General features: G+C 40.6%; 1 protein-coding gene across 1 annotated transcript; it reads left to right on the top strand.

Moving 5' to 3' along the window:
• Positions 1 to 4,585: 4,585 nt before the first annotated feature.
• Positions 4,586 to 21,367, top strand: LOC101393877 (glutathione S-transferase A4-like). The gene is given in 8 exon segments (XM_087438716.1): positions 4,586 to 4,884; positions 6,831 to 6,936; positions 8,333 to 8,384; positions 10,942 to 11,035; positions 11,037 to 11,060; positions 13,169 to 13,310; positions 18,680 to 18,811; positions 21,117 to 21,367. Coding segments are annotated over 8 exon segments (837 nt in total). The 5' UTR covers positions 4,586 to 4,813; the 3' UTR covers positions 21,333 to 21,367.
• The last annotated feature ends 2,576 nt before the right edge of the window (positions 21,368 to 23,943 follow it).

Raw genomic sequence — 23,943 nt, 5'->3', positions numbered from 1 at the left:
GCTTTGTTCTTTTTTCTCAGGATTCCTTTGGCTATTCGAGGTCTTTTGTTGTTCCATATAAATTTTAGGATTCTTTGTTCTATTTCTGTGAAAAATGTTGTTGGAACTTTGATAGGGATTGCATTGAATCTATAGATGGCTTTAGGAAGTATGGACATCTTAACTATGTTAATTCTTCCAATCCAAGAGCACGGAATATCTTTCCATTTCTTTGTGTCTTCTTCAATTTCTTTCAGCAAAGTTGTATAGTTTTCACTGTACAGATCTTTCGCCTCTTTGGTTAAGTTTATTCCTAGGTATTTTATTCTTTTTGTTGCAATTGTAAATGGGATTATATTCTTAATTTCTCTTTCTGCTACTTCATTGTTATTGTAAAGAAATGCAACTGATTTTTGTATATTGATTTTGTATCCTGCAACTTTACTGTATTCATTTATTACTTCTTAAAGTTTTTTGGTGGATTCTTTAGGGTTTTCTGTATATAAAATCATGTCATCTGCAAATAGTGACAGTTTCACTTCTTCATTTCCAATTTGGATACTTTTATTTCTTTCTCGCTTGATTGCTCTGGCTAGGACTTCCAGTACTACGTTAAATAGGAGTGGTGAGCATGGGCATCCTTGTCTGGTTCCTGTTCTTAGAGGGATAGCTTTCAGTTTTTGAACATTGACGATGATATTAGCTGTGGGTTTGTCATATATGGCCTTTATAATGTTGAGGTACTTTCCTTCCATACCCATTTTATTCAGCGTTTTTATCATAAATGGATGCTGTACCTTGTCAAATGCTTTCTCTGTATCTATTGAGATGATCATGTGATTTTTATTCTTCATTCTGTTAATGTGGTGTATCACGTTGATTGATTTGTGGATGTAGAACCATCCCTGCATCCCTGGAATAAATCCCACTTGATCATGGTGTATAATCTTTTTAATGTATTGTTGTATGCAATTTGCTAGTATTTTGTTGAGGATTTTTGCATTGATGTTCATCAGTGATATTGGCCTGTAATTTTCTTTTTTTGTGTTGTCCTTCTCTGGTTTTGGTATCAGGGTAATGTTGGCTTCGTAGAATGAGTTAAGGAGCTTCCTCTCCTCTTCAATTTTTTGGAGGAGTTTGAGAAGGATAGGTGTTAAGTGTTCTTTGAATGTTTGGTAGAATTCACCAGGGAAGCCGTCTGGTCCTGGACTTTTATTTTTGGGGAGGTTCTTGATTACTGTTTTGATCTCCTTACTGGTGATTAGTCTATTCAAATTCTCTATTTCTTCTTGATTCAGTTTTGGAAGGTTGTATGATTCTAAGAATTTATCCATTTCTTCTAGATTGCTCAATTTGTTGGCGTATAGCTTTTCATAGTATTCTCTTATAATCTTTTGTATTTCTGAGGTGTAGGCTGTAATTTCTCCTCTTTCGTTTCTGATTTTACTTATTTGAGCCTTCTCTCTTTTTTTATTGATGAGCCTAACTAAAGGTTTGTCAATTTTGTTGATCTTTTCAAAGAACCAGCTCTTGGTTTTATTAATTTTTCTATTGTTTTTTTAGTCTTTATTTCATTTACTTCTGCTCTAATTTTTATTGTTTCCCTTCTTCTACTGATTTTGGGCTTTGTTTGTTCTTCTTTTTCCAGTTCCTTTAGGTGCACTGTTAGATTGCTTATTTGAGATTTTTCTTGTTTGTTGAGATAGGCCTGTATTGCTATAAACTTCCCTCTTAGAACTGCTTTTGCTGTATCCCATAAATTCTGGCATGTCGTATTTTCATTTTCATTTGTCTCCAGGTATTTTTTGATTTCTCCTTTGATTTCTTCATTGACCCAATCGTCGTTCAGTAGCATTTTGTTTAATTTCCACATATTTGTGGCTTTTCTGATTTTCTTTCTATAGTTGATTTCTAGTTTCATACTGTTGTGGTCAGAAAAGATGCTTGGTATCATTTCAATCTTCTTAAATTTATGGAGACTTGTTTTGTGGCCTAATCTGTGATCGATCCTGGAGAATGTTCCATGTGCATTTGAAAAGAATGCGTATTCTTCAGTTTTTGGATGGAATGTTCTGTATATATCTACTAGGTCCATCTGTTCTAGTGTATCATTTAAGGCCAATGTTTCCTTATTAATCTTCTGTTTGGATGATCTATCCATTGGTGTAAGTGGAGTGTTAAAGTCCCCTACTATTAGTGTGTTACTGTCTATTTCTCCTTTTATTTCTGTTAATAATTGCTTTATATATTTAGGTGCTCCTATATTGAGTGCATAGATATTTACAAGTGTTATATCCTCTTGTTGGATTGTTCCCTTGATCATTATGTAATGCCCTTCTTTGTCTCTTATTACAGTTTTTGTTTTAAAGTTTATTTTGCCTAATATGAGTATTGCTACCCTAGCTTTCTTTTCATTACCATTTGCATGGAGTATCTTTTTCCATCCCTTCACTTTCAGTTTGTGAGTGTCTTTAGGTCTGAAGTGTGTCTCTTATATGCAGCATATATGTGGGTCTTGTTTTTTTATCCAGTCGGCCACCTATGCCTTTTAATTGGAACATTTAGTCCATTGACATCTAAAGTAGCTGTTGATGAGTATGTACTTATTGCCATTTTTTAACTTTTTTTTCTGGGTGTTTTAGTTGTTCTTCTCTGTTCCTTTCTTCTTCACTTGCTCTCTTCCCTTGTGGCTTGATCGCTTTCTTTAGTATTATGTTTGGGTTCCTTTCTCTTAGTTTTTTGTGTATTTATTATAGGTTTCTGGTTTGTGATTACCATGGGGTTCATATACAGTAACCTATGTATATAGCAATCTATATTAAGTTGATGGTCTCTTTAGTTTAACCTCTATCTGAAAGCGCTCCTCTAACTCCCAGCCTCCCACATTTTATGTTTTCAATATCATATCTAACCTCTTTTTTGTACCCATTACCCTCTTATCATGGAAATAGATAATTTTTCCTATTTGTGGTCTTCTCTTTCCCCCTTAAATAAGTCCCTTTAGCATTTCTTCTAAAACTGGTTTCTTGGTGACAAACTCCTTTAATTTTTGCTTGTGGGAGACTTTTTATCTCCTTCCATTTTGAATGATAACCTTGCTGGGTAGAGTATTCTTGGCTGTAGGTTTTTTCCTTTTAGCACTTTAAATATATTGTACCACTCTCTTCTAGCCTGTAAGGTCTCTGCAGAGAAGTCAGTCAATCCTTATGGGATTTCCTTTGTATGTACCTTGTCTTTCTCTTGCGGCTTTTAGGATTCTCTCTTTATCTTTAATTCTTGACATTTTAATTATGATGTGTCTTTGTGAGGGCCTCTTTGGGTTTATCTTGTTTGGTGCTCTCTGTGCTTCCTGTACCTGGATATCTGTTTCCTTCCTTAGGTTAGGAAAGTTTTCAGCTATTATTTCTTCAAATAGATTCTCTGCCCCTTTGTCTTGTTCTTCTCCTTCTGGGACACCTATAATACGGATGTTGGTGTGCTTGATGTTGTCCCAGAGGTCCCTTAGACTGTCCTCACTCTTTTTAATTCTTTTTTCTTTTATCTGTTCAGCTTGGGTTATTTCTTCTAGTCTTTCGTCCAGCTCGCAGATCCATTCCTCTGTATCCTTTACGCTGCTTTTGAGTTCCTCTAGTGAATTTTCCATTTCCAGTATTGTATTCTTCATTTCTGATTGGTTCTTTTTTATATCTTCCATTTCTTTGTTGACGTTCTCACTGAGTTCATCCATTCTTCTCCCAAGATCTGTGAGCATCCTTAACACTCTTTGTTTGAATCTCTGTCAGGTAGGTTGCTCATTTCTGTTTCTTTTAGTTCCTTTTCTGGGGTTTTGTCCTGTTCCTTTACTTGGAATGTATTCCTTTGCCTCCTCATTTTTCCTCTTTCCCTGTGCTTGTGTCTATGTATTAGGTAGGTCCACTATGTCTCCTGATCTTGGAGAGGTGACCTTATATAAGTGATGCCTTATGAGGTCTGCAGTGTGCTTCCTTCAGTTCCAAATGTTCCAAGAGTGAACCCTGTGTGGCTATGTGTCTCCTTCTGTTGTGGCTGGGTTGCTCTTCCCGTAGGTGCCCAGGGAGGCTGAGCTGTCCCCCTGGCCAGCTGTTGTAACTCTCAGCTGCTTGTAGTTTTTGTGGGATCTCACAGTCTCTTTATCAGATGTGGGGAGCCCCAGCACAGTTGGCTGCAAGGTCTAATAGCACATTCCTGTTGCAGTTTTTCTACTAAGTGAATAGGCCCCCAGCATGGCTGGTTGTTAGGCCCAGGGGCTACAACTGCTGTAAGCCTCTGGACTTTAAGTCTCTTTTCAGCTCTCTGAGGATTGCAGCTGGGTGTGGCTGGCCTTAGGCATGGGACCACCCAATTGTTTCAGGCTTTGGAAGGTGGGGCCAATCCCTTATGTGGTTGTTTGAGAAGCACAAGTCTACTGCAGCTGCCAAGCCCTGCCGCCCACAGGTCCACACACATAGTCAACACAGTCCTGTCCTGTGCACATGCCTGACCTCCTGAAGTGGACCCAGTCTCTCCACGGCAGGAGCCCCACACACTCCACCACTGCACCACACTCTCCACCCGCTCCTTATGCACGCCCCGCCCCACAGAGGTGGACCCACTCCCCAGGCTGAAGAGAATCCAGGCAGTTCACTTAGCAGGCCCACAAGTTGCCCAAGGGCTTGTTGTTGGGTGGGGCCAGTTGGGGTAGGCTGCCTTCCCTGGCTGAGCTGGATTACATCGCTGCTGTAGTGGGTGGGGCAGACCCTGGGCTAGCAGGCCAGGGGAAGAACTCCACTGATGTCTGCCAGTGTCTGTGTCAGCACGCCCAAACCAGATCAAAACAATGGTGGCCGCCAATGTCCCAGTCCCCGGAGGGGTCTCACCTCTCACCGAGATGCACTCAGAGCCTATCAGGTGAGTCTCTTTTCACTGAAGGACTGTGCACCTTTCTTTCTGGTGATTTTAGGTTGCTTTCTGAAATGGGTGAATTTGTGCATGGGCTTTTTAAGAGCTGGCTTTAATTTCTTTGTGACCCAGATTTTCTGGGGGTACTCCCCAATGTTGTTAGTAGCAAGCAAAGTCAGATATTATGCCACTCATCTTGGTTGTCCCGTGTCCAAAAAATGCCTATAGCGGGCATGCTCCCTGGCTCAGGTCCCCACTCCTCCAGGGAAGGCTGCGTACCTTTGGGCTGCTCCCTGGTGGCTGTGAAGTGCTGTGGCTTGTGAAGGTGGTGTTTTTTCTCTCCAGACGGGAGTTTCTGCCTCTTCCACCTCAATTAGGATTGTTGTTTGTTGCAGGGGTTCCTCTTACCCAGTTTTCAGTTCTTTCTCAGGGGCAATTTTTCCAAGAGTAGTTGTAAATTGGCTGTGTCTGTGGGAGGAGGTGAGTTCAGAGTCCACCTACGCTGCCATCTTGACTTCTCTCCCCTAAAAGGAATGACTCTTGACAGCAACCCAACAGAGGAATGCTTGGGGAGTGATGAGACCACTGCAAGGAAGGAATTAACCTTCTCCAAAGTTAAACTGTAAATCCAACATATAGGGAAATAGGATGGTTGTGGGGAAAACGGCTTTGAAACACCTGCAAGACTTCGTGAACCTGAGTGACTTTATGGCCAGGTGATTGTGGGTAGTAACAGTTAAATTTCTCAGCATTACCTGAGCTACTGACATTCTGCTTTATTACTTTCTTGTGGGTTTCCTTAGTGCAGGCAGCATCCTCAAGTGGAATCCAGCTAGGGCATGACGTTTGGCAGTTTGGGGCTTACCTGGTGGAGGACCACGGTAAGCACGGCCTCGGAAGCTGGCATCGGTCTCTCCATCCAGGTGTGGCCCTGACACTTCCCATGCACCCTCCTAGCCACAGCACCTCATGCACTGTGCCAGCAGTCAACATTTTTTGCAGTCCCCTTGAAGCATGCATTATTGTATATGGGGTCAGGGGGCAAATGTGAGAAAAGGAAACCCAACAATCCTCTACATTGATATAAAGCTTTAGTATTTTAAAAGCACTTTACTTTTATTTTATCTCATTTGATCATCTCAATAATCCTGTGCGATAGACAGGAGGCACTAACGTAATTGCCACTGTGGCTCTTGTGACAATGGAGCAGAAAGTGCTATTAGTATGCTTCATTATTGCTGTACTTGCCTTCAAAAGACTTCAAGTCGCCGAGGGTAATTCTCTCCAGTTACAGATGAGGACATGAAGACACACAGAGGTTCAATGAACTGGGCCTAAGGTCACCCGGCTTCTTGGTGGTGGGTGGTCCTCTCTAGGGCTGCATCTGTGCTAGTCCCAGCTCTCAGAAAAGTTTTGTGATGGAAATGAAAGAGTCCCCAATTCCCACCGAACATTTCCATCCCAACAGGCCCAGCTCCTTGCCGCTGTTAGAAAAGATTTTCTTTGGCAAGGTCATCCATGAAACCATCATATTAAATCCTGCTTCCTTTCTCAAAATACCAGAGGCAATCTCTCAAATCTATAGAACACTTGGATATATGTAGTGTGTTCTTTCTTTTTTCTTAAATTGTGAGATAGAGCAAAACCATTTATATACAGTTTAATTACAAATTGTAAAGACTAATTACTAATTCTGTTTAAGAAATAGAACACTGTTAGCATCCCAGAACCCCCCAAGTCCCTCCCCAATCACAACCCTCATTCTCCTCCCTAGAGGTAACCACCATCCTCCTTCTGTGGTAATTATTTTCTTGCCTTTCTGCATAGTTGTACCTCTTCTGTAGGTATCCCTAAATAATAGTTTTGTTTTGCTTGGTTTTGAATTGTTATAAGTGGAGACATACCATACAGTGCATGTCAGTTTGTTCTTAATATATTCTTATTTTGCCCTTCAGAAACCCTGAGCCAGGAGTCATGGCAGCCAAACCCAAGCTCTACTACTTTCGTGGCAGGGGCAGAATGGAGTCAATCCACTGGCTGCTGGCTGCAGCTGGAGTGGAGGTTGGTTCCCGATTGGGAAAAGGAAGGAGGGAATTTGCTGCGTGGTATTGAAGCGATCCTCTTCCCCCTTCAAAATTCAGGGTGGTGCCTTCGGGCTATACCCACTCTTTCCCTTTCTAACTGTCTTCCTTTGTGAGAGGTGAAGGAGGGATCATAGTCTTCTGTTTAAGGAGGGGTCAGAGGTGGAAGCCTAGGGAGGTGTTCTGGAAGCTTTGTAGCAGCTGAAAAGATCATGGTGGATCATAAGATGGGGGAAAGAGAGGAGACCCATATCTGAATGATTCTCTTCAGTGGGACCGGCTGATTTCCCGGGGTCTTTTCATCTCTGCCTTGGCACCTCAGTCTTGTTCTACTCATGGATGCCAACTGGAAACTTAGGTTCAGCCGATGTCTGGTCTCCTCTTGAACCCTCCTCTGAAAGGTCTGCCACATGGAGATCTTTCCTTAACTCTGAATTCCCTCTCCACTGGCTTTTCCATAGATTTTCACAAGTGCTTTGGAATTGTTTTGTTTCGTGCAGGTGTAGATCCCTTTTCCTGTTTGAACGTCATGTCCTCCAGGACAAGGATTCATTACCTTCTTTTTTTGCTCACCTCATCCTACCCCCATCCCAAGGTTTGAGGGACAAAAAAAGTCACTCTTGGGGGCCAGCCCATTGGCGTAGCAGTTAAGTGCACGTGTTCCGCTGCTGGCGGCCCAGGTTCGGATCCTGGGCACACACCGATGCACCACTTGTCAGGCCATGCTGTGGCGGTGTCCCATATAAAAAAGTGAAGGAAGATGAGCACAGATGTTAGCCCAGGACCAGTCTTCCACAGCAAAAAAAGAGGAGGATTGGCATGGATGTTGGCTCAGGGCTGATCTTCCTCACACACACACACAAAAGTCACTCTTTCACACAAAAGCTTTACAAACTCCATCAATAATAAATTATGAGAATCCCACCTGGGTAATGATCCTTGGATCCCTTTCATTGAACATGTGAGCATCAAAGAGAAATTTAATTTGTCTTGATATGGAAGGAGAACAATACAGAACAAAGAGGAGAAAGAAAAGAGAGGAAAGGGAAGAGGAGAAATCGCTGGGGAAGTTGGAGAAAAAATGAGTTTGGAGAGAGGAAAGAGCTGAGGTGAAGAAAAGGAGAAATGTGGGTGGGGGCTTAGAGATATCCTATAAGTTGGCAAAAACCAAAAAGGGGTGCCCGTCTCATGCTAGTCTAACCAATCTACACACATACTCGGTCAGAATTTTCAGCTATGTGGTAGTTGACAGCTTTGTGATTCCTTTTCAAATTTTCGTTCTGGAAGCCATTGGGCATTTTATACTGTGAGCATTTCTCTCTCTCTCTTTTTTTGAGGACCTTAAAGTTATAACAATGTCTTTATCCTTTGTCTAGTTTGAAGAAGAATTTCTTGAAACAAGAGAACAATATGAGAAGTTGCAGAAGGGTAAGCCTAGATTTATTCAATGTCGCCTTATTGGAAAAAAATGAAATTTGTTTCTGGAAATACTCACTTCGATATAGAACACAGAGCTCTAGAGTGACAACTATTAGAAAAGGTGGATAGCGTGACTGCTGACATCAACTGTTCACTGTGTCCCTGGCACAGAGCTGAATTTGTCGTCTGCATTGCGTCCTTAGCCTTTGTCAAAGCTTATCAAGCAGGTTATGACCCTGACATCAACTAGATACGATGGCATGAGTTGACCCAGTGCCAATTGGTTCCATCCTCTCCATCCCACTGAAGAAACCTTTAAAAATTCTTAAATAATGAACCGCTTGTTCTTGATGGTTTTAACAGATTACCAGAAAACATTTTGTCAGGTCACAGTTGTAGAATCAAAACTGTAGAAAAGACCCAAATTTGATGAACTTTGGATCCAAGAAGTAGTTCTTAATCTTTGCATTCCCCAGAAGAATTTCTCACACTGAGAGAAAAGACTAGTACTTTCATGGTACTTAAATTTCTAACAGCCATAATGTTATTTTCCTTATCTAAGGAGACCTGGGTGTCCCCATTGTTGCTGATTAAGAGTCATGAAATTAACACAAATTATTTTTTAAGACATTCAACTAGTAGTCAGCAGATCTGCCATTTACAAACTGTATGACTTTGGGCAAGGCCTTTAACTTCTCTGCATCCTGCCTCCTTACCATAAAGTAAAAACAGTCTTTATATTCCTGGATTGCAAGGTACCAGTAGATCATATTGAGTGGGGGTGGCCCACTTAACTGCTTTCCCAATTCTTGTCCAGGAACTTTATTATCTGGAATCCCTTGAAGCTCTTTGTCCTCTTCATTTCTGTCCCACTCCATCCCAAACAAGGACAGTCACTGGTACCTGGTAGAGGTTAAATACATACGTATTGAGTCAATAAATGAATGTATCTCCATAAACTCTTTTTCATGATCATTCCAGCAGGAAGTGCTGTCTAACAGCCTCTGAGGTCCTCCATCCCTCCCTGAGTCTCTGATGCTGCTATTGTGCTTGAGACACCCTCCTGGGTGTCACTGTTGTTTGTGAACAGGAGGCAGAGAGGGACAGCGAGAGGGCACTGGCCCAGGAGCCAGGAGGCCCACTTCTGTCGGCTTGGATCTCCCCTGACAGTGTGAGTTTGGGCAAGCCACCTTTGCCGCCCTTGGCCTCCCCAGTACTATCATCTATAATATGAACAAACTGAACTAAACGATCTCAAAGATCTTTTCCTGCACTCTTGACCTGAGATTTTTTTTAATCCTTCTGAAGAAGATCATCAGCTCCTAGAAGCAGGGATCATTTCTAATGGAGGTTTGCATCACTCATAAGCAGCAGCACAGAGCTCAGCTTTCGATGCTCATTTAATATGGAACAAATGTAGAAATACCTTTAGGAAATGGAGGTTTTACAGTCTCTCTGTTAATAATAGTACTGGTATTTCCAAAGCATGGTCACAAGTTTGATCTTATTCTTACTCAAAGAAACCCAGTAAAATGAGCAGGATAGATACTGTTGCAGATCAGAAAAGAGGCTCAGAAAAGTCAGAGACTTGCCTAAAGTCACCCAGCTAGACAGGGACACGGGCTCCCTGGAAAGCTGTCACTGGTTCCTCAGCAATATTCTCCCCCCATCCTCTACTGCCTCGCATTAAGTCAGATAGGAACAGTAGTGGATGTTGGGGAAATTAACTGTGGCCTTTGCCAATGCTCTAGCGAGGTCTGGTTCCTATCCTGGGTAAAGTTCCTTATTCTCAGCAATGTACAGGTGTTAATGAAATGTAAAGGCTGTTAATTTCTTCAAGACCCCATGAAAGAGCACTATTTGTAGGATGTCTTTAAATGCATTATTCATATAGGCAGTCACAAAGAAGAGAATTTGACTTTACTAAACATTGGCTATTGACAGTATGCAGTGTTTTACTTATGTTATCTCATTTCATCCTTTCAAAATCCTACTGGATAGATATTATTACCACTTTGGAGAAAAGGAAGTGGAAGCTCAAATAAGTCATTTGCTTCAAGTCACACGGCTGGAAAGGGCTAAATTTGGCATTCAGACCCAAGTCTGCCAGGGTTCTTGCTGTTATGTCGTCCAGTGTATGTTGTCCTTGCTGTGTAGACTTAGACTGATACTTTTGTACTTTTTAAAGAATTCAGATCCCAGACTCCACCCCTGAATCAGAATATCTGGGAGGTGGGGTATTTTTAACAACCTACCTCCCCCAGGTGATTCTTATACATCCTAAACTTTGAGAACCAGAGCACTTATACTATAACATAATCATAGTAAATGGAGACAGTCTTAAATATCATGATTAACCAACACACAAAAATTCATGAAACCATCAAGTAAATCTCAAATTTTCCATGAAGCAAATGATAGGCATTTCCTCAAGGACTGGGGTCTTTAACTCACCACTTTGGATGAAAACTAGAAATCACTCAACGAAATTAGAAGTGAACCCTCCTCCAGGCTTACCACAACCATGGAGGGAGAGTGTCTTAACCTCTTTTTGCTCAAACCACAGATGGACACCTGCTTTTTGGCCAAGTGCCTCTGGTTGAAATTGATGGAATGATGCTGACGCAGACTACAGCCATACTTAGCTACCTTGCTGCCAAGGAAGGACCTGAAGGAGAAAGTCAGGTACTAGAGTGTTCGTGCCTATACTTGATTCTTTTCCAAGCTTTGTAGTCCTGCACCAACTAAGACCCAGCCCAGGTATAGCCTTTCAGCCTGGACTGAGGGGAGAAGGCAAGAGGAATAAAGGGGAGATGACCTTGTTACATCCGGCATGTCTTGTGCATAACTCTGAATAAATACTCCAGGTCTCCCCTCATAGTGGTCTGCATTCAACATTCTCTTAGTCTCTCCTCACTCCTAACAAAATATCTTCTCATAAAATGACCTGGTAAACTATTCTACGTGAAGCCGGAAATGACTGACTCAGCAAATAAATACATATTGAGCATTGTAGCAATGATCTATTACCACAAATAATGCTGGTATAACATATCATCTTGAAATACAGTGACTTGAATCAGCAAGCATTAAACATTGCTCACCAGTCTATGAGTCATCTGAGTGGCCAGCACATCTGGGCCAGCCTTGACTTATCTGGGCTAGACTCACTCATATTTCTGTGTTCAACCAGTAGTCAGCCGGGAGGCTCTGGTTTTGGGTGTTGGCTGACTATTGGTTGGGAGGCAAATGGGCCACGTGTCTCTCATCCTCTCATCCTGAGCTTGTTCTCATGGCAAGTGGGCAGGGTTCTAAGAGAGAGAGTGAAAGCACACAAGGCCTCTTAAGTTCTAGGCTCAGATCTAGTAGCTCATCAATTCCACCTCATTTTATTAGTGAAAGCAAGTCATGAGGTCAGCCTGGGGAACAGACCCCATCTATTGATGGAAGAAGCTGCCAGGCTTTATCACAAATACTAGAGGGTGAAAATTCGTGGCCATTTTTTGGCATCTATATACCACAAGCGCCTACTCTGCACTGTGCTAGGCCTGGCTGAGGATGATTGGGTTATTACTCCCAGGAATAGTTTAGTTTCACAGGAGATAAATAGACTTAAGACAAAACAAAGACTTGCAACTATAAATTTTATCTGGACTTGGGGTCAAGGGGCCTTTTCAGTGGTCCCTGAAATCTCATCACCATAAGCATGGACACGGTGGGATGGTCAATATACACCAAAGATGTGGTGGGAGAAAGGCCCATCGCTCCATCTTTAAAACTTAGTTATTCTAACCTGCCATCGCAAAGGAGTATGGCAAGCGAAGCAATTTCAAATACAGTCTGTGAACAGAATCCTCTTATAACAATGTAAACAAGCAGTAATATGCAGAAGCAGTCTGTTGCTCATTTGTTTTGGTGCATGTTTTTAATTGTTTTTTAAATCCCCGTGATTTTTTCCAAGATGTGTGTGCTAAGCTATAGGACACCATTAATATTTTTTTCTCCACGTTAGATATAAACTGTAATGGACTAAAGCAAGCAGGCTAGGTGACAATCTAACATGGAAGAAAAATGATTTGTAATTCAGATAAGACAATAAAAGTAAATTATTCTTTTATATGTGTTAAAAGGGAAGACAAAGAAGTTCATTAAATCAAATTTGATGTGCAATTAGCACATAGTTGGGGATACAAGACTCACAATTCCTAACGAGTTGCAAACTAGTTGTAGATAACTGGCACAGCATGATTGCACCAAGGGCCAATATATAATAGTAACATATCTACCATCATTAGTTTTTTTAATAACGTTTTTTAAAAAAGTGTTTGTCAATAAAAAGAATATTTTAAAGAGAATGAAATAGAACTATTTGTCTGACCTGACTAGGAAAGTAAACTTTTCTGTCTCAGTTGCCAGGTCAACGGAAGACATGATAAATTATATATCTTTCTAAATAAGTGAAAAGGTTCTAGTACTAATTTTGGGTAAACTTCATTCAGTTTGGTTTTTAAAACCATAGTAATCTAATTATTTGTTTATGGCAGATTTCAACTTAGAGGCACTCAATTCTTTCACGCATCCCTTTATTCAATAAACTTTTCCAGAGACTCTACTGTACTGTGGTCACATGGCTGGTACTGGTTTCAGAAATCATTCCTGAGCTTGGAAGCCTACGGGAGGGAGAATCAAAAGTCACTTGCCCCAATATCCATTTACACCATAGGAGTGGCAGATTAGGAAACTCCATACTCAAAGGTTCCTCTCGGAATGAGAGTCAGGTGGTGTTTTTTCAGGATCGACATGTACGCCGATGGCACCCTGGATCTCATGATGATGATTGCGCTGGCTGCGTTTAAACCCCGTGAGGAGAAAGAGGAGAATATTGCTTTAGTTGTGAGGAAAGCTAAAACCCGTTACTTCCCTGTCTTTGAAAAGGTAGGCTACAAGGATCTGGGACTTTTACATTTCCTGTTGCTGATAGGAATATTTGAAGAAACAGAAGCGATGTTAGAGCTTTACTGCATTTGGACCAAAACTTTATTAATAAGGATTCCAAAACAAATAACATGTATAATTATGGAACCCCCAACAAAACAGGATTGAAATAAACCAAGTGCAGTGAAAGGGTACAGTGTTTCTGTTCTGATTTTAAAAATAAGCCATCAGCCCAAGGCGTCACCACCTCGAATTCACTGTGTCAGTCAGATATTTCTTTAGATTTAATGCTATTGGCTAATCATGCCTCACTCAAAGGACAAAGTCTCTTAAACTTACAATTTTTCTGAAGTCGTTTTGGAGTGAATACGAATTACAAAAATCCTCTCAGTACATCTGGCAAGGTTCCAAACCTAAAGGACAGCATGTGACGTGATGAGAAAGTCTTGTTAGCACAGGGTTCCATAGATAGATGTTTGCAGGCCAAAAGAATTCTGTGGTGTTTATCTTCAGTCTTAGCCTTGGGAAAGAATGATTCCTTGATGACTAAACTATAATTAAGGGTTCTGCTTGTACCTCAGACTGCTAGTCAAGAAAGTTCCTGTTTATTTGGGAACAATGTACAATGTTGTTGAAATAATTAATATGGGTAATTTAAAAAAATTACTATGGTTATTTGAGTCGTATAGTTTAAGTTATAGAGTCAAAGAGTGCTTTATCAGACCACAGATTTTGAAATCTATGTTGCCTGATGTGGTACTTCCCAAAACATTTAAAATCGTTTTTTTCTTCAAATCAGGATCAAATTCAAGTTCATTTGTTGTAATTAGTCAATTACATTTCTTAAGTCTCTTTTAATCTATACGATTTCCCCTTTTCCTCTTTTTTTCCTCCTGCATTTGTCTTGCCCAGTTTCCCACAGTCTGGATTTTAGTAACTGCAGCACACTCCTTTATTTCCTAGGTTTCCTGTCAAATGGAAATTAGAATTTGAAGCTTGATCAGATTCAAGTTTGATTATGTTGGCCAGACTCCTTCCCAGGTGGTGGTGTGTAGGTCATTGGGAAGCACATGTTGTCTGGTTGTCACTCTTCTTATGACGTTAATGTGATTGATGATCAATGCCTAGACCCCGGATTTATTAGTGGATGCAAAATGTTGACATCCCAATCTTGTTAGTTTCTCTTCACTTATTAGCTGGAATACTTTCTATACAATGAATCTTCCCATCATAATATATTTGGTCACCCTGGGGTATGGTTTATGTAGGAAAGGAAGATCAATGCTTGATTCTTTCTTTTTATTCACCACTTTTCAAAATGAGTTAGTTACCCAGCATCTTCAAAGGAGACCAATGAGTTTATTAATGTTTTGGTGCTTTAAGTAACATTAGAATACTACTTACTGTCGTGGATTTAAACATATTTTCTATGTTTTGGTCAGTTTCAGAGCTCTTATTCTTAATGGGGCTCAAATATCCTATCTTTTGACCAGTGCTATCTTCTTCAAGTTTGCTCCTCGTCCTGTTGACATGACCCCAGAAATCTTTGATGCTTCCTTGCTCTGTGGTACGACAGGATGCTCCAGGCTTAGCTTGTACATTTCCTTCTCCAGACTTTCAATCAGCCATCTCTCCAAGAGGTCTGGTTACTTTCATGTTTCCTAAGTTTTTCATATCGTAGTAGTCATACAATGATAATATTTGTAGGACTCCAGTGCAACCAGACAAAGCAATTGGCAGAGACTGCTCTGGGGGCTCCATCACTCCAAGCCCTGCTCAACAATCTCAAGGGCTTGGGGTTCAAATTCTTAGACACTTACATACAGCAGTGAAACCTGCCACCCTGGATGATGTGTTCTGGCCCACTCAATCTTCATTAATCAGATGCTGGATTATTCAGAACATTCAAATATAAAACTGTTGTATTTAACTTGGAGTTGGATATAATAGTTTTTTTTTTTTTTTTAATGTGCCTAGTGTCTAATTTGTTCCTAGAGAATCCTTTGGTAAAATGGAACTACATGATTCATTAATATCCGGGTTGCTCTTTCTGAAACAAGTAGATGCTAAATACTTCTTGAGTCTACTCTTTGCCCAGGACTGTGTCACTTCTACTCTGTAAGACAAGGATGTATTAAATAATTTTGATTGTGTTTTGAATTGAAATGCAAAGTTACTATCTTCCTTATGTTGAGTTAAAGAGCAAGAAACTGTTTTAAAATAATATGTCACCCTGATATGTCACTGGGTCTTGGCTTGTGTTATTTTTTTGTTGCCAAGCCATCTTTCTTGATATCCCTTCTGATCAAGAGCATCTATTCTGGAGGCTGCTGGCTGGAATAAGGCATTCTCCCTGGGGCTTCGGGATAAGGTTTTCTCTGTGTGAAGATATGAGCCTGAGCAGAAAACAAACCCTGATTCTCTGATTCATCCAGATAACCAACTGCTTTTGTTAAATCAAAGAATGTTATCTACTTGAACTCAATGACTTAGATGCTGTTTTGTAAAATCATGTTAAGTCCAACTTTTTGCACTCAGAGATTAAATTTTATTTCTGAAAATAAGGCGAGTTTTAAAAATTATTTTATGAGAAGTAGATGCTCCTCATATAAAAAATGGGACAATACAGAAATGTAGAACATAAAAGAAATTAGTCACTACTACCCTCACCACCAAAAGATAAATGTCAGTTATTTTCGTGTATTTCCTTCCAGTCTTTACACTATAAATAAGTTTTTATTTACTTTCAGATTTTTATATAATTGTAATTATACTGAAGATAATTTCACATGTTATTCTATTATTTTAAATGTTTTCAAAAGCAGAACCTACCACTCGGCATTAACAAATGTCAGTACTTTTATTTTCTCGCTTAAGAACTTTTTCTTTCTCCTTAAAACAAATCTATACAGATAGTTGAACTCTCCTTTGCACTGTACCCAAGTATTATATTCCTTCCTTTCTCCCTTTCTAGAGGCTACCACTGTAAGCAATTTGATGCAGATTCTTTCTGTCCTTTTTAAAAATAGAGACTTGGCTTTGGGTTGTTTAAAAAATTTTTACACAAGTGTGTCTTAAAATATTTTTATATACACAATACCATACTATAAGTTTATTCTCCAACTTCCTTTTTTCAATCTACTCTATACTTTGGAGTCATCTAGACAAATGTTTTATTATTACTAATATAGTCACATTTACTTCTTTCATTTTATTTTGTTTTCCATTTGCAAATACAAAGTTTTTCTTTGCCTTTCCTTCCCTCCTTTTCTATGTCCTGTTAGATTGATCAAGATTTTCTTTATTCCCAATTTTTCTTCTGATAGTTTGGAAGATAAACATTTTTTTCTTAAACTATTAGTGACTATCCTCTTCTCAATAAGCCAAGGCTTTGACTTCCCTCCAACCTTCTCTCTCCTCCCTTCTCCCTTTTTTGTTGAGTAATATTTTAGATCCAACTTGATTTTACACTCCCCCAATTAGTCTTTTTTTTTTAACAGTCAAAATTTATGTTGATTTTTCTTTTTCTTTTTTTTGTTTTTTTGTGAGGAAGATCAGCCCTGAGCTAACATCCATGCCAACCCTCCTCTTTTTGCTGAGGAAGACTGGCCCTGGGCTAACAATCCGTGCCCATCTTCCTCTACTTTATATGGGACGCTGCCACAGCATGGCCTGACAAGCGGTGTGTCCGTATGCGCCCGGGATCTGAATCCCAGGCCGCTAGCAGCGGAAAGTGTGCACTTAACCGCTAAGCCACAGGGCCGGCCCCAAAGCTTACATTGATTGATCAACATGTTTAAGGGATTTCTTTGCTTACCATTGCTCCTTGCCTCTCGTGCCTTTCTTTTCGGTATATTTTCCTTCTACATGAAGAACGTTTTTTTAGAGTTCTTTCAGGAAGAATCTGTAAGTGGTTAGCTCTTTCAGTATTTGCCAGAAAATATCTTTACTTTACCTTTACTCTTAAATAATTATTTAGATGGTTATAGAATCCTAGATTAATAATTATTTTCTGTAACACTTTGAAGATATTATTACAATGTCTTCTGGCCTTGATTGCAGATATTTAGAAGTCTGCTATTAGTGTGGTTATTTTTCCTTTGGTGGTACTGTATTTATCTTTTTTAGATTTTTATCTGATATACTTTCAATACTGTGTTTACTTCTGGATTTTTTTTTTATTAGTCTCCTTGGTGTTCCTTTTCAATCTGAAGATTCTTTCTCTTTTTAAAAAATTTCTGGAAAATCCTCTACCAAATAACTCTTGAAAAAGGTTTCTTCCCTGTTTTCTCTACTCTGTCCTTCTGGGCTCCTGTTAGATACACGTTGGAGCTCCATTCTGTTTTCCATGTGTCTTAATTTCTCTTTCATATTTTCAGTATCTTTATTTCCGTGAGTTCTTCAGCTCTATGTGCCAAATGACTGATTTTTTTTTCAACTTCTCCACTAAGTATTTTTATATTGTTTATATATTTCATTTCACAATTTTTATTTGTATTCTGTTCAAACTCATATGCTCTTTTTTTTCTACATGCCTTTCTTTTCATTATCTCTTGGAACATTTTAAACATTTTTAACTCCTTAAAGAGTTCACTCTTATTTTTGGCTCTGTAGCTCAAAATTCTCCTTTTTTCCTAAGTCTATTTCCTCTGTCTCATGGAGGAGTTGTCACATGTAATTTGTAAGCTTGTCTTCGGCAGGAATCACCATATATTTGACATATTTGGTATATTCCATTGACTTTTTATCTTCACAATTATTAGAGTATTCCTTGGCTGGGATACTCCAGAACTCGTTGATTCTTGGACATTTTTTTCATCCATACTAGCGTTTATTTTTATTCTTGTATGTATCACAGGAAGAAATGTCCTGCCTGAATTTATCTTTGTTCCTTATTTATGGAGTCAACCCATATTAGTACATCTACTCAAAGCAGTGCCTGAGGAATTTTTATATTCACTTTTCACTGCATAGTAAAAAGGCTCAGGTTTGGGCTTCCAGTACCCCAATGGTGACTTATTTCTACTTGTGGTATAGTAGCCAGATTCTAGCTAATGATGACCTTTGTGTCTCCCTTACTGGTGAGTACAGTTTTGCTTAACCAGCTCCGGGTTTATAAATGAGAACTCCATACCAGTACTTCACCACTCAAGAAAATCACTAACAAATTTCCAAAAAGATTGTGCCAATTTACAGCAGTGTGTAAGAGTATTGGTTTTATCCTATCCTTGACAGCATTCTTGGAGATTATCAAGAAAAAGATTCTTTAGTGAATTTGATCTGTTCAAAAGATTCCATGCTTTTGTGTTTAGCCAGGCAAAATAGTCTTTACTTTTGTTTGATACCCTTTGTTATTTTCCTTTCTGTAGATTTTGAAAGACCATGGAGAGGATTTTCTCGTTGGCAACAAATTCAGTTGGGCAGACATACAACTATTGGAAGCTATTTTAATGGTGGAAGAACTCAGTGCTTCTGTTCTTTCCGACTTCCCTCTGCTAAAGGTAATGTTTTAACATCCACACAAAACCCAGGAAACAGTGAATAGAGACAAAGACTGAAGCAAAATATGTGTCTGGGTCAATCTCAAAAGAAACTTAAGAAGACTATTTTAAGAATCATTATTTTCATTCATTTTGGTAATTTTCTCCTGCTTACGCTATAGGATCGTTAGGAAATAAAACCTTATGAAGGGAGAAAGAATAGGTTATTTTGATTTCTAGCACAAACATTTAGCGTTTTCCATATTTTTTAGTGCTTTGAGTGTTTTTTCCTGAAGAAGCAAGGCTGACAAATTTGTCCTTGTTTCTTTTCTCCCCAGCTCCTACCAGACGACTCTGCCCCCCTTAATCCCTCTGATGCCAAAGCCCCCTCGAAATCTCTTGATTGTTCAGAGCTCCTGCTTGGATGGTGCTGCCTGTGTCCCGCTGAGATGCCTGTCTTCAGACCCCTCTGTCTCTGAACCCCGCCACTGTCAGTCTTCACCGGCCTCCATTCTAGTTCCTTAGAAACATTTTATCTAATAGGTGACCATAGGTTTTGTCGTTTAAGAATAGCGTAAATTAGACATTTGTATGAACCAAAAAAAGAAAAGAAAAAAAAAAGACCTAACTAGCCAAATGTGGCTACATTAGGCACTCTGACCTATTATTTTATATTTTCCCCCAAAGAGGATCATAGTCAATATTGTTGTGTGGCCTGCTTTTAACATTTTTTCCAATTATCTTAAATATTTTGCATGTCAACAAATATTCTTCTGCAATATCATTTTATTCGATTTTATTTTCCTTAGGCAGTAGTCACATCATTCTGAAAAATCAGAACTATATAAAAAGGGTGTAAATTGAGAAATATCATTCCCACCACTGCTCTCCCACCTTGCCAACCCTATAATCACTTTTATTGGTTTCCTGTATATCCTTCCAGTGTTCCTATTTATGCAGATATAAGAAAATATGAGTATATATTTATCCCCTCCCTTTTCTTACACAAAACAGAAAATAGTATATATTCTCTTTTGCCCTGGGCTTCTTTTTTAACTAGACAATGCATTCTAGAAATCTTTCCCTGTCAATATAGGGACCTTCCTCTTTGCTTTTATATATAACATTTTATTTTTTTAATTTTATTTATTTATTTTTTTCCCCCAAAGCCCCAGTAGATAGTTGTATGTCATAGCTGCACATCCTTCTAGTTGCTGTATGTGGGACGCGGCCTCAGCATGGCCAGAGAAGCGGTGCATCGGTGCACACCCGGGATCTGAACCCGGGCTGCCAGCAGCAGATCGCACGCACTTAACCGCTAAGCCACGGGGCCGGCCCTGTATATGACATTTTAAATTTCTTGTTTATATTTCTTGCAGGGATGTACCATAAAATACATAACAAATTTTCTTTTCTTGAAAACATAGGTTATTTCCAATTTTTCACTCTGCAAACATTCTTACAGTTGTGTCTTTTCTCACAGCTTATTTATTTCCTTATAATAAATCCCTAGAATAGGAATTGATAGATCACAGGATACGAATTTTTTATTTTTTTTATTTTCATTTATTTATTTTTGTGACGAAGATCAGCCCTGAGCTAACATCTGATGCCAATCCTCCTCTTTTTTGCTGAGGAAGATTGACCCTGGGCTAACATCCATGCCCATCCTCCTCTACTTTATATGGGATGCTGCCACAGCATGGCTTGATAAGCGGTACATAAGTGTGCGCCTGGGATCTGAACCTGCAAACCCTGGGCTGCCAAAGTGGAGTGCACGCATTTACCTACCGTACCACTGGGCCGGCCCCCAAGATATGAATTTTTTTTAGAGTGTTTAATATACACTGCCTAATTGTGACAATTTTTTTTTCTGAGGAAGATTCACCCTGAGCTAACATCTGTTGCCAATCTTCCTCTTTTTGCTGGAGGAAGATTTGCCCTGAGCTAATATCTGTGCCAATCTTCTTCTATTTTGTATGTGGATCGTAGCCACAGCATGGCTGCCGAGTGGTGTAGGTCTGCACTCAGGAACTGAACCCAGGCCGCCAAAGCAGAGCATGCCGAACTTAACCACTACACCACCTGGCCGGGCCCAATGACAATGATCCTTTAATAAGATGATTTAACTCATGCTAAACATACCAGCAATTGTATTCCCCTTCCCAAGAACATCCAGCCGACGTGCTGAGGGATTAACTCAGATTCAACACACTGGGCTCCATAAGCTGCCAGTCTAAGCATCCTCCCCCCATGATGAAGTTTTGATTTTTCTTAAAGGTTGTGACTTCTATTGAGGCCCTGATTTTACTGTTTCTCATTTCAGACCTTTAAAATAAGAATCAGCAACATCCCTACAATTAAGAAGTTCCTGCAGCCTGGGAGTCAGAGGAAGCCACCCCTGGATAGCCACTATGTTGAAGCAGTCAAGACTGTTCTGCAGTTCTCATGGCAGCGCCAATCAGAGCAAACCATAGATTCTAGGAGTAAAGTGTTTGAAAAGAGCAAAACCATAACGCCATCAACAGCAAACGCTGATTAAAGGCAATAGGAAACCATTCTGATGTGTGAAATTTTTTTAAGCTTGTCAATTGTGGATGATGGTTACAACTTTTACGAAATCATTGTTCTGTGTAAATAAATAGGAGGCTGATACATTTAGGGCAGTGGCCTACATAGGGCACTGTTCTTGCTGCCTGCATCAAGATCGGGACCACTGGGGGAAGAATGAGCAGAGATTTGGGCGGCAGGTTCTCTCCAACACCCACATTGATGCTGATAGAAAAAAAGTGGCAGACGACCAATCGGGAGCACGATGATGGCTGATGCTAGTAAATCCTAAGGGGAAATGTGGGGGACAGAGAATGTCCAGTGAACACCATTTCGAGATCTGAAAAAAAATCTTGGACAGTTAGGCAACCCTATTCCGCCTACCATGGCTGCCAAGAGTGGGTTTTGCTTTGATGAAACAACTCCAAGCAACACAGATGATACCGAGGAAGGGCTCGATCTGCTCGCCACAAGATAAAAGGCCAAACAGGCAGTGGTAGAGAAAGAACTTTAATAAGCGATAAGCTAGCATGTCAGAAGATGGCGGACTTTGTCCTAAACACCCCATCTTAAAGGGGAATTGATCTGGAAATGACTTATTTAAGGTGAACGGGATTGGAGAGGGGCTGAGAAATGTCAGGTGATGGATGACAGCAGAACATTGAGTGCTTCTCTGTAGCACATCTGCTGAGTGCAACCTTCCTGAAGAATCTAAGAAAACCTCAGTTACTTCTTTATCTGGGACAGAGGGACAGTTTGGGCAGAGGACAAGTTATTCTTTCTACCGGTCACAGATTCGTTTGCCTACGTACAGTTCTAAGTGTTTTTCCAAAGCACGTTGTGAGAATAAGATGGGGAGGGGAGCATGTGGCCTTGGGGGCCGAAGTTCTGAGTCCTTTGCGCAGGGACGACTGCCTTTCATATTTCTTATGACAGGTGAAGCTTACAATCGGTCATTTTAGCTTCTCAGTGCTCCTGCGTGATGCTTAGTCAGGCGGAGGGCTGTCAGCAAGTTACTCTCTTATCAGCAGTCCTCCTGCTGTTCTGCAAGGCAAGCTCAGAAACTTCGGTTACTTTGTTCCCACATTAACCTTGTGATACAGGCACGGTTTCATCCTAATCCAGGAAAACTTTAACCCCTTCATCCTTGGTTTCACCGAGATAAGATATAACAACTGAATATTTATACAAATTGACCCAGGATTCCCTAGCCTTGGTATACTTTCTTTAAGGATAACTGGTGTGTTCCCAAGTTGTGTAATTTGGAGCTAGGCTCCAAATGGGGGCTCTGTTTGGTGGGGGATGGAGGAGCTGACTTGCTGATAAGGTGGCTATCCAGGGCGATGTTACAGGCACAGCTGTGGTTCCCAGTGGTCTCCGGTCTGGAGCATGGCTCCTGCCAATGGCTTGGGGTACATGACTCTCCCAGCTCTACCCTGCTGCTGGGACGTCCTGCCCAGGCTGCTGGCTGAGGACGTATCCACGCACATGTCCTTACTGGTGAACTGACTCAATGACTCACCAGACTTGATGCTATTTTCCCAGGGCCGACACAGGGAGTGATCATTCCTGCACCACACCCTGCCCCTCCATTCCTCCTCCCCTCCTTAGATGATGGACTGATCACAGAGTTATGACAACTGGGCCATTCAGCACCCAGCACCCCCACCCATGCGGGACCTGAGCTCCTGCTCCCAGGGTGGTCAAATCCCAACTTGGGAATCAGCACATAGCTAATCATCCCATTTCATCTCCCACCCTGGGAAAGCCATGGCCAGCCACCACACAACGGATAAGACAGAGTGGGAGAAAAGGCTTGTCAGAGGAAACCCTGCCTTCTCCGTGTGGGATGACTTTTTCCTCTGACTTCCATCAAAGCGGAGAGTCTGACCTGATAGAAATTAAGTGGAAAAAGAAATGACTTTTTAATGATTCAAAACTGTAAGCCAATTTCCTTTTGTTACAATCACATGGTCTTGTAAATAACTCCAACAGATCAGAAGGCTATACAGGAAAAACTAAATTCTGCCCCTCCCTGGATTGTTTTCTAAAACAGCCACTTCCTGGGTCCTCACTCCTTGCCCCAGTGCCTCCTTTGAGACTCCAAGGGCTGTATGGTTGAATTCCCAAAGTTCCACGCCAGTTTGCCAGGGTTCTATTTCATGGGTTTTGAAAAGAAGCCATAGGTCTGGCACGTTCTAGGAGCACACCACAAAGGCACCTGACAACAGAGGCAGCCAGCCAATGCCAGAGCATGTTTCGTTGCCCGGTAATCCCATAAATACAACTTGCTCTCTTTCTTGTAATAGTCTTTATCTCTTCGTTCTTCCCTATAAGGTTCTCTTTGGGCCCACTGCCTAGCTACCCAAACTAGTAGAGGCAACTCTGGGGGCCCAAAGAGTGAGCTTCAGAGACCCCAATAGCACCCAGCAGCATTCAAAGCCCCACTTCTACTTCCGCAACACCAGAGAGTCTTAGCTTTGGACCGAGAAAGCAGGACAAGTGAAGGCAGTCACCCTGATACCAGCTCAAGACAAGGCTGACATGAGGGAAGCCACGCTGTAGAAAAGAAACCCTATTGTAACTTTGAATGACCTCTGACA

The sequence above is a fragment of the Ceratotherium simum genome, chromosome 13 (assembly GCF_057802395.1).
Source record: "Ceratotherium simum simum isolate JZ-2026a chromosome 13, ASM5780239v1, whole genome shotgun sequence".
NCBI lineage: Eukaryota > Metazoa > Chordata > Mammalia > Perissodactyla > Rhinocerotidae > Ceratotherium > Ceratotherium simum.
Note: the sequence above shows the minus strand (reverse complement) of the source record. Positions and strands in the feature narration are given on the sequence as shown.